Source organism: Jatropha curcas, chromosome 3, assembly GCF_041381405.1.
Source record: "Jatropha curcas cultivar XTBG-Jc1 chromosome 3, XTBG_Jcur_1.0, whole genome shotgun sequence".
NCBI classification, from domain to species: Eukaryota; Viridiplantae; Streptophyta; class Magnoliopsida; order Malpighiales; family Euphorbiaceae; genus Jatropha; species Jatropha curcas.
Window position 1 is genome coordinate 1,962,139 of NC_143153.1, and position 14,533 is coordinate 1,976,671.

Below are 14,533 nucleotides of genomic sequence, written 5' to 3' on the forward strand. Positions count from 1 at the left end.
ATAAAACGGTCAGTAACCGAATTTTTAAAAACAACTATCTAAAACTAACCGAACTAAGTCTGTTTCATTTGGTTATTGGTTAAAAATTGAGAATTAGTCGCCCCTACTTTTATCTTTGGTGTTTGGTAGAGAACAGAGACGGCAATAAATGGCTAAACCTAAGTGATTTTCAACATGAATAGAGACAAATAGAAACACGACTGGTAGTAAGACAACTAAGGACCATTTCTATATTAAATCCATTATTAAATGCATTAATTTTATTGTCAGCCAAACAGAATTGAACAGTTGTAAATCTCAAAGTGAAAACAATTTAAGAGAGAAGAAAAGAAAAAGATATCTAAAAAAATAATAATGTTTCCAATCATATATAGTCTTTTGCTGTTTTCTATCATAATTTTCTGTTTGAGAAAATTGAATTGGAAAGATTGAGAGAGACAAAATCGAAAATTCCAAACAGGAATACAAAGAAGGCAGCACAGTTTCTCAGTTTGTGAAAAGTAGTAGTTATGTGATGTCTTTAGTTTCAATGCTATGGTCAAAAACAACATAACCAATTCCAAAGAAGATTGATTATATTTGACAATGTGCATTCTCTACAAGCTGCCACCTAATAGCTAATTAGAAAAAATGTGCATCTTTTGTTTTTTCATTTACTTATATATATAAAGAGAAAAACAAAGGAAGAAAACTACAAAAGCCAAATCGATTGATAATAAGACATGATTAGGACATTTTTATTAGGTTATATAAGCAATTTAGCAAGATGGATTTTCATATAATTATGCAATTTTTAACATATTAATATTTTTTTTTTTTTTTTACCATAATGTTCTTAGTTAGTACTTGAGTACGGTCCCATTTCTGATAATCGACAAAAGGGTGCCAATATTCAATTGCCTGAATTCCAACTTGCAAATAGAATTCAACATGTGTATACACAGTGCATATATAGTAATTATTTACCTATATATATATATATATTATATAAAATAAAAATTGGATTGTGCAATGTGGGTTGTCAAGAAATGTACATGACTTGCATTATAGGGCAAGAAACAACTAAACAATTATGAAAAAAAATAGAAGCCTCTATCTCTATCTCTCTCTCTCTCTCTCAAATGATGTCAATGAGACTTTAGAAAAAGAAATTTAGAAGATTAAAGAAAATGAAAAGAGAAAGTTAAGAAAGGCAAGATTTGGGGGCTCAAAGCAATCCGTGACATTGCTTAGATGGCTTTTTAAGGCCATGAATTTAGGATGTTTGTAATAAAAACAAAATGTTGGAGATCAATCATCATCTATAAACTATATTACTATGTTGCCACATCCACACATGACATTAGATAAATGCTATGCTTTTCTTTTCTTTTCTTTTCATCTCGAAACTCACATGCATTCAACTATATACATATATATTTACAACTTAATTACTTATTTATATATATAAATGTGTGTATGTGTCAATATATCTTCAATTTCTAGAATGATCCGTGACTTTTCATGGAAAATTGCAAAAAAATATCAAATAAATTAAATTAAATTAATTTTACCACTTCACTGTATATAGAATGTGAATTGATGATACATGATTAGCGATTGAATTAAGGTTCCTTTTCCTTTTGTAACTTTGACAAGAAAAAGAATATAATGAAAGACTTTAACTTTAAATACAAGATTCTGATGGAATGGCCATAGATTTTAGTTAAAGTAAGTTAAACTTTATAACAATTTCTCTTTATCCTTTTTCCTTTATCTAATCCATTATATTTTTATTGGGCTGAGCTCGAACTCAACAAATTAATTTTTGGCTCCATTCAATTTGTTTTATAATTATTTATAGTTAGAGGCAGGATTTCTCAAAGTGTCCAATTATTCTGAATGGGTAGTATTTAGCGGACACTTTGTGCTTCATTCTCTGATATGATGTAAGATGTTTTTATGCATTTCATCTGCTGGATGGAATCCAATATATATATATATATATATAGACGACCACCTTTAATTAGGAAAGAACGGCGAAGTCCATCCGGACGGTTTAATGAAAAATTATGGACATAGCTACCTTGGAAGTAAAATCAACTTTTCAAGAAATATGTCATCTTAAATCAAATAAGGGCTTTTAAGTTTTTCAAGCAATCCCAAAGTCTATTTATAATTAGGCTAAGAAATTTATAATAAGAATTACATATCTTATTTAAAATATATAACGCTCAATCAAGATTCTCACTTAATGAACCTGAGATACTCGCTTGAACATTTAATGTCATGTCTCTTGCTGGGATTGAGACAACGGCTCAGTCAAACTCCTATATATATTTGTATTAAGTTGTTTAAACTTTTTTTTTGCTTTCTACTAATTAATTATAATTAAATTAATGGAATATTTTGTTGTCCAAGTCATCATTCATATAATACTTGATTAAAAAAAAATCGCATCTCACCAATTGTAAAAATTTGGTTTCTTTTGGCTGTTGCTTGTTAGCAACTACCAAATTAAGTAATACTCAATAATTTAATTATAATTAGTAGTTACCAAAAACAAAAATAAAAATAAAAATGAAAGAAACACATCTCTGACAGGCCACAATTATTTCAGCTTATTAGTTTAATTAGAGAATCTGAAAGTACTTTTTTGTCCAATAATCAAATGTGTCTTCACATTGTTAAACTTACTGAAATCACTCAAAAGAATGGAAAAAAAAAAAAAAAGAAGATCAATTAACTATTAATTAGATCTTCTGCTGCTTTAATTAATGGAGTTCATTTTTATATTTATTGAATTTGGTTTCTTCCTTTCAAAAAAAAAAATAAATAAATAAATAAAAATTTGATTAATTTAATATCATTTTTATACCTATGCAAATCAAATTTACTCTTTCTAACTAATTGATCTATCACAATAAATTTCCAATTGTTCCACATCAAAAACTTTTTAAAATCGTATTTAAGTAACGTATAGCGAATAGCCGAGACCGAAAATCTAAATTAGTAACGAGTAGTAAATTTAATACTCGTATCGGATCCAAATTCATTTAATATTAAATAGTTGAACAACAATTGAAAATGGTTGAAGAATAGTCCAAAATAATAATAGAACAAAGAAGGAAGCCCTAATCATCTGAGCAGAAGAAAGATCACAAGAAGACTCAAAAAGTTCACGAGCAAATATGCACAAAAAGACGGCTACGAAGCTCCTCTTTCTTTCCTAGCTAAACTCTAACTCACAGACCCAGAAAAGCCATCATTCTTTTGTATACATTCAAATGTATACGTATTAAAGTATATATAAAAATTCTACCAAAAAAATACAGGTATGTATTAAGTAATTTAATATTTATAAAACAAGAATTTTTGTGGTTTTTATGTCCTCAGATATAGGAGACACAAAGGGTTGTTCTTGTTTTATTATTATTATTTTTTATTATGTGGTGCAGACAACAGAATTATTATATATACGTATGTAATAAATCTATGGATGACCTGCATGACAGGTAACGTAAGGTAGTATAAATTCTCATACTTGATAATTTTGTTTCTTTTAGTATAAATAATAATTATATTTCCCCAACTAACTAATTCAATTTTAATTATGTAATATGATTCCTTTTTTTAATTTTAATTTAATTCTTTCGACTACAAAGCTACCAATGTTCATCCCAAACGTGTTTTTCTCTATCATTAACATTAAGGAGTGTTTATGTTTTTTTTTTTTTTTTTAACATTATCGTGCATGAAACTAATTTTATTTCGGAGATCATACAGAGTTATCCCCCTCGAATTCTTTTTGGATATGATATTAATTTCATTTTGGAATTATGACTACTCATTCTCACAATTTTTTTTACAGAATTTATTCAATTATCACTTTTTGTAGGTAAAATAAAATGTAAAATTCCAAATATGCCATCACTGTCTGGTAATTCTTAATTATCCATCTAGTTGGCAGAAAATCACTTTCTTGTGCATGTGACAAGAGCAGACCAACAGAAGAGTTTTTAGGAACGTATGCACAAAACCCACACCAAAACGGATGGAGAGTGTACAGATGGATTTTTTTTAATTTTGGTCTGCTGGTGAGAAATAATATAATGAGTGAAAACGACAACAGCAAAAGGGTCAAAAGACTGTCAGATAAACTTGTAGAGTGATGAAAATGAGGTGTGGAGCATTGGTTTTTAACAAAGGGTATGTTTGTAAATTCCCTATGTATGAGTTCTGACATAAATGACAGTTACATGTCACCAACAGAAACTAACCCTAAGTTCTGCACAAACTAACACAATATACCTTGGCCTGTTGGATAAAATTATCCGATACAGCCCCACTGTCGCTTATTTTTCATCCAATATTAAAAAAAATAACATTTCATAATTCGTACTATAGATATTAATATAAGCGCTGCGTCAACAAACACTATAAATATCAAATTTTGTAAAAAAATATATTTACTGTGCAAGAAATGTGCAATTTTCCTGTGAATTCCAGAAAATATTTTCCTGCAGGAAGCACGAAGTTCTGCAATCCACATGAAGCGATAACAAATCTGTAAATCCATTATTTGACAAAGCTTGCAGCTTTTGCAATCTTCAAGAATTGCCATGCCACAAATTTATAATTACAAGGACAGCAAATTAATATTAATAAACTTTTACCATTGTTGAATAAACACGTACTGATATAATATCAGAAAGATGAATTTAATACAGTCCAATGACAATTCTGAACAGATGGAGATTAAAACATGTGACTTAAAAACAAAGTGTTTGTTTTTCCAGCTGTTGTTTGTACTAAATTATGTTTGGTTGGAAAAACTTGGATGGGATCCTTGCAATTTCTATTATTTCAAGGTTCTCTAAATACAAACCAAAACCAGGGGCGCTTGGAGGTTTCCTCCTTTTAGCCACTGGAATGTAAAGTACCAATTTGCAATTTGGAATTATATATACTCAATCATTTGCACATTTTTCTATTTTTTTTTTCTTTTTACAAAGACAGACCGAGCAATAATGTTCGGACTCTGTTAGAATGTTAAATTAAAGATAAAGAAATACTTTGTGAGAATTGCAAAAATGTATAAAGAAATAGAGAAAACGGAAGGAGATAACAACAATTGCAGGCCTTAAAGTTTCTAGCCATGGATTAAGGGTCACACAAGAGTAAAGAAGGACAAAGAACAAAACTCTTGCCCGTGAACGTTGCATGTGACCATGAAAGAGCTGTTATAATCAGTGCCCTTGACACTTGTAGACCCACTCACGTGTGCTCTTTTGGCCTTTTACATCAAGTTATATAACTTTTATATTTAATTTATAGGATTTTACAATTCCCACTATGGGGAAGACAGGTAAATCAATCAGGACAAACAAAATACAATAGCCAAGTATATTATGTAAAAAAATGTAACTTTGATGAAGATAGGAAGCAAAATAAATTTATACAGCATTTTTTTTTTCCATTTTCCTGTTTGATTCTCAATTCCAATCAATAAAAATACATATATTGCATTTTGATATCAAATTCTTTTCAATGAATAAAGCAATAACAAAAATGGAAGGAGAGATTTAAAAAAAAAAAAAAAACATTTGGATGAAAAACATAGAATAATATATTGACAACTTGGACAAAAAGAGACCTCATTGTGAGCTAAATTAGTCCCAACCAAAATTCGGATGAAAGGAAGGTAATTAATTAAAAAGACAAAAAGAGAAAGGGAGAAAGAACATTAATTAATAGCTAGCATAATCAAAAAAGATTCAGGATAACCAATTTTCATTTAGAAATGCAGTAGTCTCATAAGTTTTGGACTTCCCTCCTTATATAAACGTAACCTTCCACTTATTTTTTGAAGTACAAACACATTCTCTCTCTTTCTTTCTTTCTTTCTCTTTCTGTCTCTCCCTGTTTCTTTTCAGCCATTCATTTTACACTGAAAATGGGTGGCTTTAGTTTCAGAAGCTTCACATTTATGCTCTTCATTGCTTTCCTAGTTTGGTCTTCAAGTTTTGATACTTGCATTGCTAGAAGAGGCAGACATTGGAGACACAGACCTACTTCAGCTTCTCTGTACAAAAAGAAAGGAAAAAACCATGGTAGCAGGAGCAGCAACCATAACCATAATGGAGGGTCAAAACAAAAACCAAAACCTCCATCCCATAAAGCTCCATTGCCTCCTGCTCCTAAGCCACCAAAAGACTATACACCACCATCAACATCACCAATCAAAGGCTCTGCAACCTTTAATGTGCTTGATTTTGGTGCTAAGGGAGATGGAAAGAGTGATGATACAAAGGTTAGTCAACTTCCAATTCCCATTCATACTTAAAAGTTAACTAAATGTTTTAGATGCATTTTGCATGAACTATTTAATATTGCTTTAGAATCCACAAGTAATTTCCACAGCTTGATGCTTCATTACTGCTATCTTGAACTGATGCAAATTCTTTAATTTAATGTTTTCTCTAATCTTTTCTATTGGGTTGAGTTCAAGACAACAAATTAGAATTTCACATTTTAATCATTAGACTATCCTCTTGGAGATGCATATCTGGGCTAGAGCCTATCATAGCCGCAATCAAATTGTCCTATGACACTCGTAGGCAAATGCCATAAAAAAAGAATTTTTTCTGCAATGACATGTCACCTTCACAAGAAAATAGAACATTTATTAATTTTCCTCAAACATGATTTTTACTTAAAATTCATTGAATTCCCAACTTATGCAATTAATTATCACTTGAGGCACATTCAGACTTATAGATTATAGCTCTTACATTTCACATTAATTGAACTTGGATCAAGGTTATATTAAGCAAACACCATTAAGTCCAAAACCACCAAATTTAGATCTCTTCGGCTATGAAAAACTGACATATAGAGCTCATCATAATATTTCATTTTGTAAATAAATTTGACTTAGCCAGGTTTGGAAAGCTTACATGTGAAAAGAAACAAGAGAAACCTAACAAGTAATAGGATACAAATGTAAAGACAACAGAGGCACAAAACTAAATCAAGGTGGGGTCGGCTAAAGAAAAAAAAAAGAGTTTTTGTTAAAGCAGTTTGGTCACAGCCCCAATAATAATTGTATGCATTTAAGCACAAATAAACAATAACAGTAATTCTCTGCATAGAGTTAACCTTACCTAGTAATAAATGGTGTGTTTTGGTGCATCACAGGCGTTCCAGGCTGCATGGGCAGCTGCTTGTAAGGTGGAGGCATCAACAATGCTCATTCCAGCAGAATATGTATTCCTTGTGGGACCCGTTTCGTTCTCTGGTCCATACTGTCAAGCAGACATTGTATTTCAGGTAAAATTGACAAACACATTAATGATAAGGAAAAAAATGCACTGTGAGTATGTTGCTCAAAATCGGATATGACCGTCGGATACACATCGGTATCTAGTATGGCTGCTAATTTTCCCATAGCATTCGGATTCATCATACCCGTGTCTGTTTTAAATTTTCAATATGCATCCCACATGGGGATGTTATGATAAAGTGAAGAATCAGAGAAACATAATTCTAACAACATACTGAAGAAAACTACAGTAATGCAGTTGATCCTTACTAATATTCTATTGAAATTTTTCTCAGCTGGATGGAACAATTATTGCCCCAACAAATTCCTATATTTGGGGTAAAGGTCTTTTATGGTGGATTGAATTCACAAAGCTTAAGGGAATTACAATTCAGGGAACAGGCACTATTGATGGGAGTGGCTCAGTGTGGTGGCAAGATTATCCACTTAACGATCCTGTAGATGATGAAACAAAGCTCATTATTCCACTAAACAATACAATAGAAGAACACCCACCAATGCCAGTAATTACCTTCAGCTTGTACTTCAACTGTAATTACATTTTTGTATTGTCTGCATCTGATCATAATTCTCTTCCAAATTGAGTGGCAGATAAAAAGTGAACTCAGTAAGAAAATGCCAAGCATCAAGCCTACAGTAAGGACCACTCAACAACTAAGTTTCTATTATAGCTCATGACTATGCAGTCACATAACATGATGGGAATATTTTTCTTTTCACAGGCACTAAGATTTTATGGAAGTTTCAATGCCACAGTCACAGGCATTACAATTCAAAACAGTCCTCAGTGCCACCTCAAGTTCGACAATTGCATGGGAGTCGTGGTACACGATATAAGCATCTCATCACCAGGCAACAGTCCTAATACAGATGGAATCCACCTACAGAACTCCAGAGATGTGCTAATTCACAGCAGTAATCTTGCTTGCGGTAATTATATTACTTGGAGATAAATAATATTACAATTCCATGCTTAATTAGGCAACATGGCCACAGGTCAAGATTGAATCCTGACAAACAAGAGTAAGACATGCACTGTCAAAAAGGAGGTCACAGGATTAACCAACACAGAAAACTTGTGAACTTTGACCCAACAGTTGCAATTACAGACAGAAAAAGTCACGTACTTTTCAGTACCGGGGATAGAATTCTGATAAAAAAAATGCATAACCTTATCTTTCTAGTTGAACTGTTTCCTCAAGCCTTAAGCAATCACTAGTTACTTGACACGTAGTAGCCAACAAACTGCAATATTGCATCCACCTATAATTTGACACATGTCATACCCCATCTCTTCATTGGGATCTTACAAGAAGAGCTGCACCCCTCAATTTGTCTCCAGGGTCAACCTAATGAAGAGAAGTGACCCTAGAGACAACAAGAATACTTCACCCCTCAATTTTTCTTTTGTCCTTGCCATCAACTAGAATAATTTCCATCCCCCTGCCACTTGTTCGCTTCTCTAAGTTAAGGCCTGACAAGTTTTAGTATACATAGCAACAAACATTAAAAAGTTTCACATGTCAAGTTCATACTAAACAAGCTCTACAAACAAGAAATGAATCAAATGAACATTCATATAAGAAGACCAGATCTAAAATCAACATATAAAATTAATTTTGATCTTAAAACCAACTAATCTGTAATAGATAGAAAACATAGAAGGGTTGCCATGTCGCATTTATACTTAATGTCCATCAAAATGTCATGATTTAAATGCAGGTGATGACTGTGTTTCTATACAAACTGGATGCACAAATGTATATATACACAATGTGAATTGTGGTCCAGGACATGGAATCAGCATTGGAAGTCTGGGAAAGGATAATACCAAAGCCTGTGTCTCCAACATAACTGTTCGAGATGTCATTATGCACAACACAATGACTGGTGTCAGAATTAAGACCTGGCAGGTATTCATTCAATTTGCAATCCCATCTTCTTCAAAATTCATTGAGATAAGTTGGCTTTTACAAACCAACAAATTGAAAGACAAGCATAAGACTGACCAAGAATAACCTCTTGTGCTAAATTGAAATGCAAAGTCAACATAAAGGTTTCCACTTTCAAAAGGCTTTTTATCTTTAATATTTTATTTTTAAAGCGCTCCCAAACACGCTGCAAACTCTATTTAATTTGCAAGTTACGGAGTAGGAAAATTTTCAGAGATAAGAAGTTTTAAGAAGATACTTTCACTCTTTCGAAAATTGAATCATTGTCCTAACTGAAACTTTGAACACAGTCCAAGCTTGTCAATATCTAAATATAATGTTATTTGTTTCATGTGTAACATCTCCAAGTTCACACTTCAGACTAAAGCCAAAATAAGAATATTTTTATTGGTCTAAAATGTTATTTCTTTGGCTCAGTTGCTCATTTTGCTCCTCACATATCATTTCAAATGTTGCAAATTGCAGGGTGGATCAGGCTCTGTGCAGGGGGTGCTATTCTCAAACATACAACTTTCTGAGGTTGAACTTCCAATCGTGATTGACCAATTCTATTGTGACAAAAGCACATGCAAAAACCAAACATCAGCAGTCGCTCTATCAGGAATCAACTATGAAAAAATCAGAGGAACTTACACAGTAAAACCTGTACACTTTGCCTGCAGTGATGCCCTACCATGTATAGATGTAAGCCTAACTACCATAGAGTTAAAACCACTGCAAGAACACTATCACATGTATGACCCTTTCTGTTGGCAAACTTTTGGGGAGTTGAACACTCCTACTACCCCTCCAATTGACTGTCTACAGATTGGTAAGCCACCAAACAATCGGCCTCAGTCGGATCATGATGCCTGCTGAGCTTTACCAGGTGAATTATGGTGGATTGACTTGTGTGGTTGGCATGATTTTCCAACCCCTATCACACCATTAAAATATTTAGGTAAAGGTTAATATTTAGGCAATCCTTTTTAAAAGGAATTCTTCTTCAGCCGGATTACATTAAATCCTATTGTGTGATAGTAATACAGCCAGTAGTACTATGAGCTAGAGTATGATAGTTGAGTATAAGGAATCTTGTTTGCTATAATAGATTGTTTAATTGTGAGAGAGAGTATAGTGCTTGATTGTTGGATGTACAATAAATAAATAATAATCAATGGAATTTTGAAATTTCTATGTCACAATTACCAAATAGAAAATCAGGGGACAAAACATCCATAAAAAAAAAAAAAAAAAAAACATGTACAGCTGAAACAAACTTCATAGACAAATCAGCAATTAATGAAAGCAAGCAAATTTACTCAGCAATGATTACAGCAGGGTTGACGAACCTATGTAATCAAAAAAGAAAGCAATGCCAACAATTCAGAAACTATTCCACATAAATACATCTATCTCTCATTTCAGAAACTTTATATTCTGTCGATTTTACAACTGCTTTTGTACTGGCATTCAATCATTCTAAATAGTACATACCAACATTCTCCTCTCTTTCCATGAAAGTCTGATAGAAGAAGGTTCCAAACTAATTAAATAATGGCTAGTGCAGAAAGCAGATTTTGAAGATGCTCTTGAATGGTATAAAACGCACTGAAATGGCACATAAATAAGTTGGTATTTATGCTTAATCCAAAAATAGATCTTTTAAGATAAAACCCACGGAATCCAAATATGAAAAATGCCTTAGCCACTAAAAAACCTGATTATTCTCTAGCTGAGAATCATGTGTAAGCAATTGTCAGTTGTAAGAACTGTTGAACTAAAATACAAGCCTAGACTCATTCAATTTGAACTAAATGGCAATTTAAACAGAGATTTTTATCGGACTCATTTTGAATCATGCAACTCAATCAACAACAAACATCACAACTAACAAATCTCAATAAGTTTGAATTTTTAACTTACAAGAGATGAGAATTTCTTTCTCTTCTTCCCCGTCTTGAAAAGAGAGCGATGATCTCCGAGGCAGGAGCAAGCGCCGATCTTTCCCTATTTCCCTTGTTTTGCGTTTTTACAGCAGTCTGACTGAAACAGTGAAACGGAGCCACTTCCCGCCGTTTTCTCTAACTGTTTCCTTTTTCCTATGCGACATCGTTTCTCTTTTTGCTCTCTCTCTCTCTCTGAGTGCGCCCGCTCAGTGTTGCCTTATCTTATCCAATCACTACAAGCTTGAAAAAGATTCATCGACCGTCACTTCAACGTCTAATGGCAATAAAGAATGCTTCTTTTGGAATTCAAACTCAGAAGACAAAAAACATAATCAACTCTTTCTATAGCTCGTTCAATGCCAATGGCGAAAATCTCAGAGAAGGAAGTGTACACTGTGAGAAGAAGAATAGCTTCTGTCTCAAACCATCTCATTCCGGTTCCTCAAGCTTCAAACTATGGCTCCATTGAATTATCCACGACTTCAATGAACGATGCCTATCACAGAATCCATGGGGAAGTATCGACTGAGCCAGTCGTTTGGAGAAATGCCAGTGATGGGTCCAAAGAGGAGTTCACTGACATTGTATACGAGAAAGCAGTTGGCGAAGGGATTGCAAAGGTTTGGTGTGCTTGATGGAGATTATGCTTAGTTCTTGAGAAAGGAAGCGACGATTACCCATAAAGCTGTGATTTTTAGTGTCTCTTTTGTTTTATTTGATTTTGTAGATTACTATTAATAGGCCAGAGAAAAGAAATGCATTCCGGCCGCAGACGGTAAAGGAGCTGATTCGCTCGTTCGATGATGCTAGAGACGATTATTCTGTCGGGGTTATCATTCTAACTGGACAGGTAAGTATCATTCTATACTTTTAAAACAAAGTAAGAATATACATTTCTATGGGGGGAAGTGTTCATTTGTTCTGAAAAAATTTCCCTGCAGGGAAGCAAGGCATTTTGCAGTGGTGGTGATCAGTCATTAAGAACTGCTGATGGTTATGCTGATCCTAATGATATTGGTCGTCTCAATGTTTTGGACTTGCAGGTGCTAGTGTCACACCCCATGTTTTTGAACTGTTCTTGTATTGGATCTTGTTTTAACTATAAATTTAAGCAAATCATGTGCTCTTATCATTCAATTGGTACTCAGTAGCACCAATTCAAAAGTTTAAGGCTCAATAGATATTAGCCTTCAGTAGCAAAAACTCAAGATCTAGGGGCTTTTAAAAGGGGTATTTCCTATATGAGGCATTTTCTTAACTATGTTGTTTTTCACCTTCAATCATTGTGTAATTACTATAACTTCTTTGGTTTCAAAATCGTGTAGGTACAAATTCGACGTCTTCCAAAACCAGTAATAGCAATGGTATACATTTCTCAACCCTGCACATTAACTGTCATGTTAGTATGGTAGCTAGCTGTGAATGCTTGAAATTTTCTGGAAATTTGATTTTATCTGTATACGGCTTTTCTATTAGAAATGCAAGTCCATGAGATATTCGTAGGTTATAGTCATGATACTTTGTATGCATATCAGGTTGCAGGTTATGCTGTAGGAGGGGGACATGTGTTGCACATGGTTTGTGATCTCACAATTGCGGCCGATAATGCTATATTTGGCCAAACCGGTCCAAAGGTAACCATCTCTCCCCTTTTTTTTTTTTATTTTGTACTTTTTTCAGTTTATGTAATAAAGCACATCAGGAATTGTGAGATTCACAAAAGATATTAAACTTTGGTCCACCTATTTATTGTTTGTTTGGCATTGAAATTGAAACCATGTTTCTGGAAAAGTGCTATTTAAGATGATATTGGAAAAGGGAATTTAGGAGTGTCATTTAGTTGTTTTGGAACTTCTAAAACTTGAGTCTTGAACATGCAAAATGCACCTAAGAACAAACTTTAATTCAACAAAATGCTTTCTCAACACAATTCAAACAATAATGTAAGATGGACACCTGCCTTTTCTGTATAATATTCATATGATGAGAGTGGTACAAACAGACATGAACACATATATGCTGGCTCCCTTCATTTGTCCAAACTACTGAGAGTGCAATAAGTTAAAAGTAATCCTAATGTGGGTGGATTTGGTCAGGGCTATACTTTGTTTATCCTCTTTAATCTTTACAGATTATTGCTGTTCATATGAGATGTAAAATACTACAATACTATTGTTTCTGTGATATGCCAGGTTGGAAGCTTTGATGGTGGTTATGGAAGTTCCATAATGTCACGGTTGGTAAGCAACTGATTAAACAAGTCTTTGATTTGATAGGAACCCTATTTCAGATTATCTTCATTGATAATCCATTTGATTTAGCAGAATTCATTTAGTATTTTCATTGCCAACTAATTCTAGAAAATGAATTCCATCCAAACAGATTGGACCCAAAAAGGCACGCGAGATGTGGTTTCTAGCAAGGTTCTACACAGCTTCTGAAGCAGAGAAAATGGGCCTTGTTAACACTGTTGTACCTGTGAGTTCATCTTTCTTTTTTTCTTTTCAGATTCATTGGCTAGTAAAGTACAATCCTGCAAATTTGAATATGCTCATAATGCTTAATGGTTCTTCTCCAGTTGGACAGTTTGGAACAAGAAACAATTAAATGGTGTCGACAGATACTGAGGAATAGCCCAACTGCAATTCGTGTACTTAAGTCAGCTCTTAATGCGGTTGATGATGGTCATGCAGGACTTCAGGTACCCTTCAAACTAACTGCATTCTGTGAAAAAATAATCATACATCTGATTTATGCAACGAAAATTTAAAAGTCTTATTGTTCATAAACAATTATTTATCATTTAGGAACTTGCTGGGAATGCCACACTTATATTCTATGGCACTGAGGAAGGCAATGAGGGGAAGACAGCTTATATGCAACGCAGACGTCCGGATTTCTCAAGATTTCCTCGACGACCTTAGACAGAAGCTCTGAATTTAATTTTCAGTAATAGAATATGAAATGTAATGTACGAGCATTATGTTTTGGTTGAAAAGATAAAATTAATGTAATGTAACAGTAACATTTTTTGTATTCTTTTTTTTTTTTTCCTTTTAAATTACACCAGTTGATGTAATGACTATTCAACCGGTTGCTAGAATGAATTCTGTTCTTTTTTTCAAATCCAGTGATATTTTACCAATAAACGGTTTAATTAGCAGAAGCAAATTTCATTTCTGGATGAACTAAAAGGCAATTTTTAAAATGTTGGAAGACCTAATACCTAATGAGTGACGACAAGTTTATGGTAGTAATTTTATTGCCATGCGTTGCTTTGCCTCCCTAATCTGAATCTGGTCGATTGAGTTTGTTATCTTCATTTATTT

The 14,533-nt window shown here is 33.2% G+C and overlaps 2 protein-coding genes and 1 long non-coding RNA gene across 5 annotated transcripts; 2 read left to right on the forward strand and 1 right to left on the reverse strand.

The window, feature by feature from the left end:
* Positions 1 to 5,742: 5,742 nt before the first annotated feature.
* On the reverse strand, positions 5,743 to 11,320 carry LOC110010595 (uncharacterized). 3 transcript variants are annotated; one of them, XR_016320079.1, is made up of 5 exons: positions 11,182 to 11,320; positions 7,836 to 8,798; positions 7,692 to 7,759; positions 7,146 to 7,286; positions 5,743 to 6,260 (listed from the first exon to the last, which is right to left on the reverse strand). It is a non-coding gene; the product is annotated as an uncharacterized LOC110010595 (long non-coding RNA). The 3 variants fall into 3 exon arrangements; XR_016320080.1 differs by having other exon boundaries at positions 7,574 to 7,759; XR_016320078.1 differs by having other exon boundaries at positions 7,574 to 8,798.
* Positions 5,936 to 10,446, forward strand: LOC105644610 (Pectin lyase-like superfamily protein). Its single transcript, XM_012230015.4, has 7 exons — positions 5,936 to 6,292; positions 7,180 to 7,311; positions 7,600 to 7,827; positions 7,916 to 7,960; positions 8,047 to 8,254; positions 9,047 to 9,237; positions 9,742 to 10,446. The coding sequence occupies exons 1-7, from the start codon at positions 5,936 to 5,938 to the stop codon at positions 10,132 to 10,134; spliced, it is 1,554 nt and encodes a 517-aa protein (XP_012085405.1). The 3' UTR covers positions 10,135 to 10,446.
* Positions 11,321 to 11,560: 240 nt separating the features above from the next.
* Positions 11,561 to 14,330, forward strand: ECHID (enoyl-CoA hydratase/isomerase D). The gene is made up of 9 exons (XM_012230013.4): positions 11,561 to 11,824; positions 11,932 to 12,054; positions 12,146 to 12,247; positions 12,530 to 12,568; positions 12,740 to 12,838; positions 13,397 to 13,444; positions 13,587 to 13,682; positions 13,783 to 13,905; positions 14,012 to 14,330. Exons 1-9 carry the CDS (start codon positions 11,561 to 11,563, stop codon positions 14,126 to 14,128), a joined length of 1,011 nt encoding a protein of 336 aa, XP_012085403.1. The 3' UTR covers positions 14,129 to 14,330.
* Positions 14,331 to 14,533: the final 203 nt, after the last annotated feature.

What these genes read in the sequence shown, in the direction of transcription:
- LOC105644610 (XM_012230015.4), top strand. Translation starts at nt 5,936, where the DNA reads ATGGGTGGCTTTAGTTTCAGAAGCTTCACATTTATGCTCTTCATTGCT. An exon ending in CAGCAGTAATCTTGCTTGCG is followed by an intron (nt 8,255 to 9,046) that starts GTAATTATATTA and finishes ATTTAAATGCAG; the next exon opens with GTGATGACTGTGTTTCTATA. An exon ending in TCAGAATTAAGACCTGGCAG is followed by an intron (nt 9,238 to 9,741) that starts GTATTCATTCAA and finishes TGCAAATTGCAG; the next exon opens with GGTGGATCAGGCTCTGTGCA.
- ECHID (XM_012230013.4), top strand. Translation starts at nt 11,561, where the DNA reads ATGCCAATGGCGAAAATCTCAGAGAAGGAAGTGTACACTGTGAGAAGA. An exon ending in CAAAACCAGTAATAGCAATG is followed by an intron (nt 12,569 to 12,739) that starts GTATACATTTCT and finishes TATGCATATCAG; the next exon opens with GTTGCAGGTTATGCTGTAGG. An exon ending in GTTCCATAATGTCACGGTTG is followed by an intron (nt 13,445 to 13,586) that starts GTAAGCAACTGA and finishes CCATCCAAACAG; the next exon opens with ATTGGACCCAAAAAGGCACG.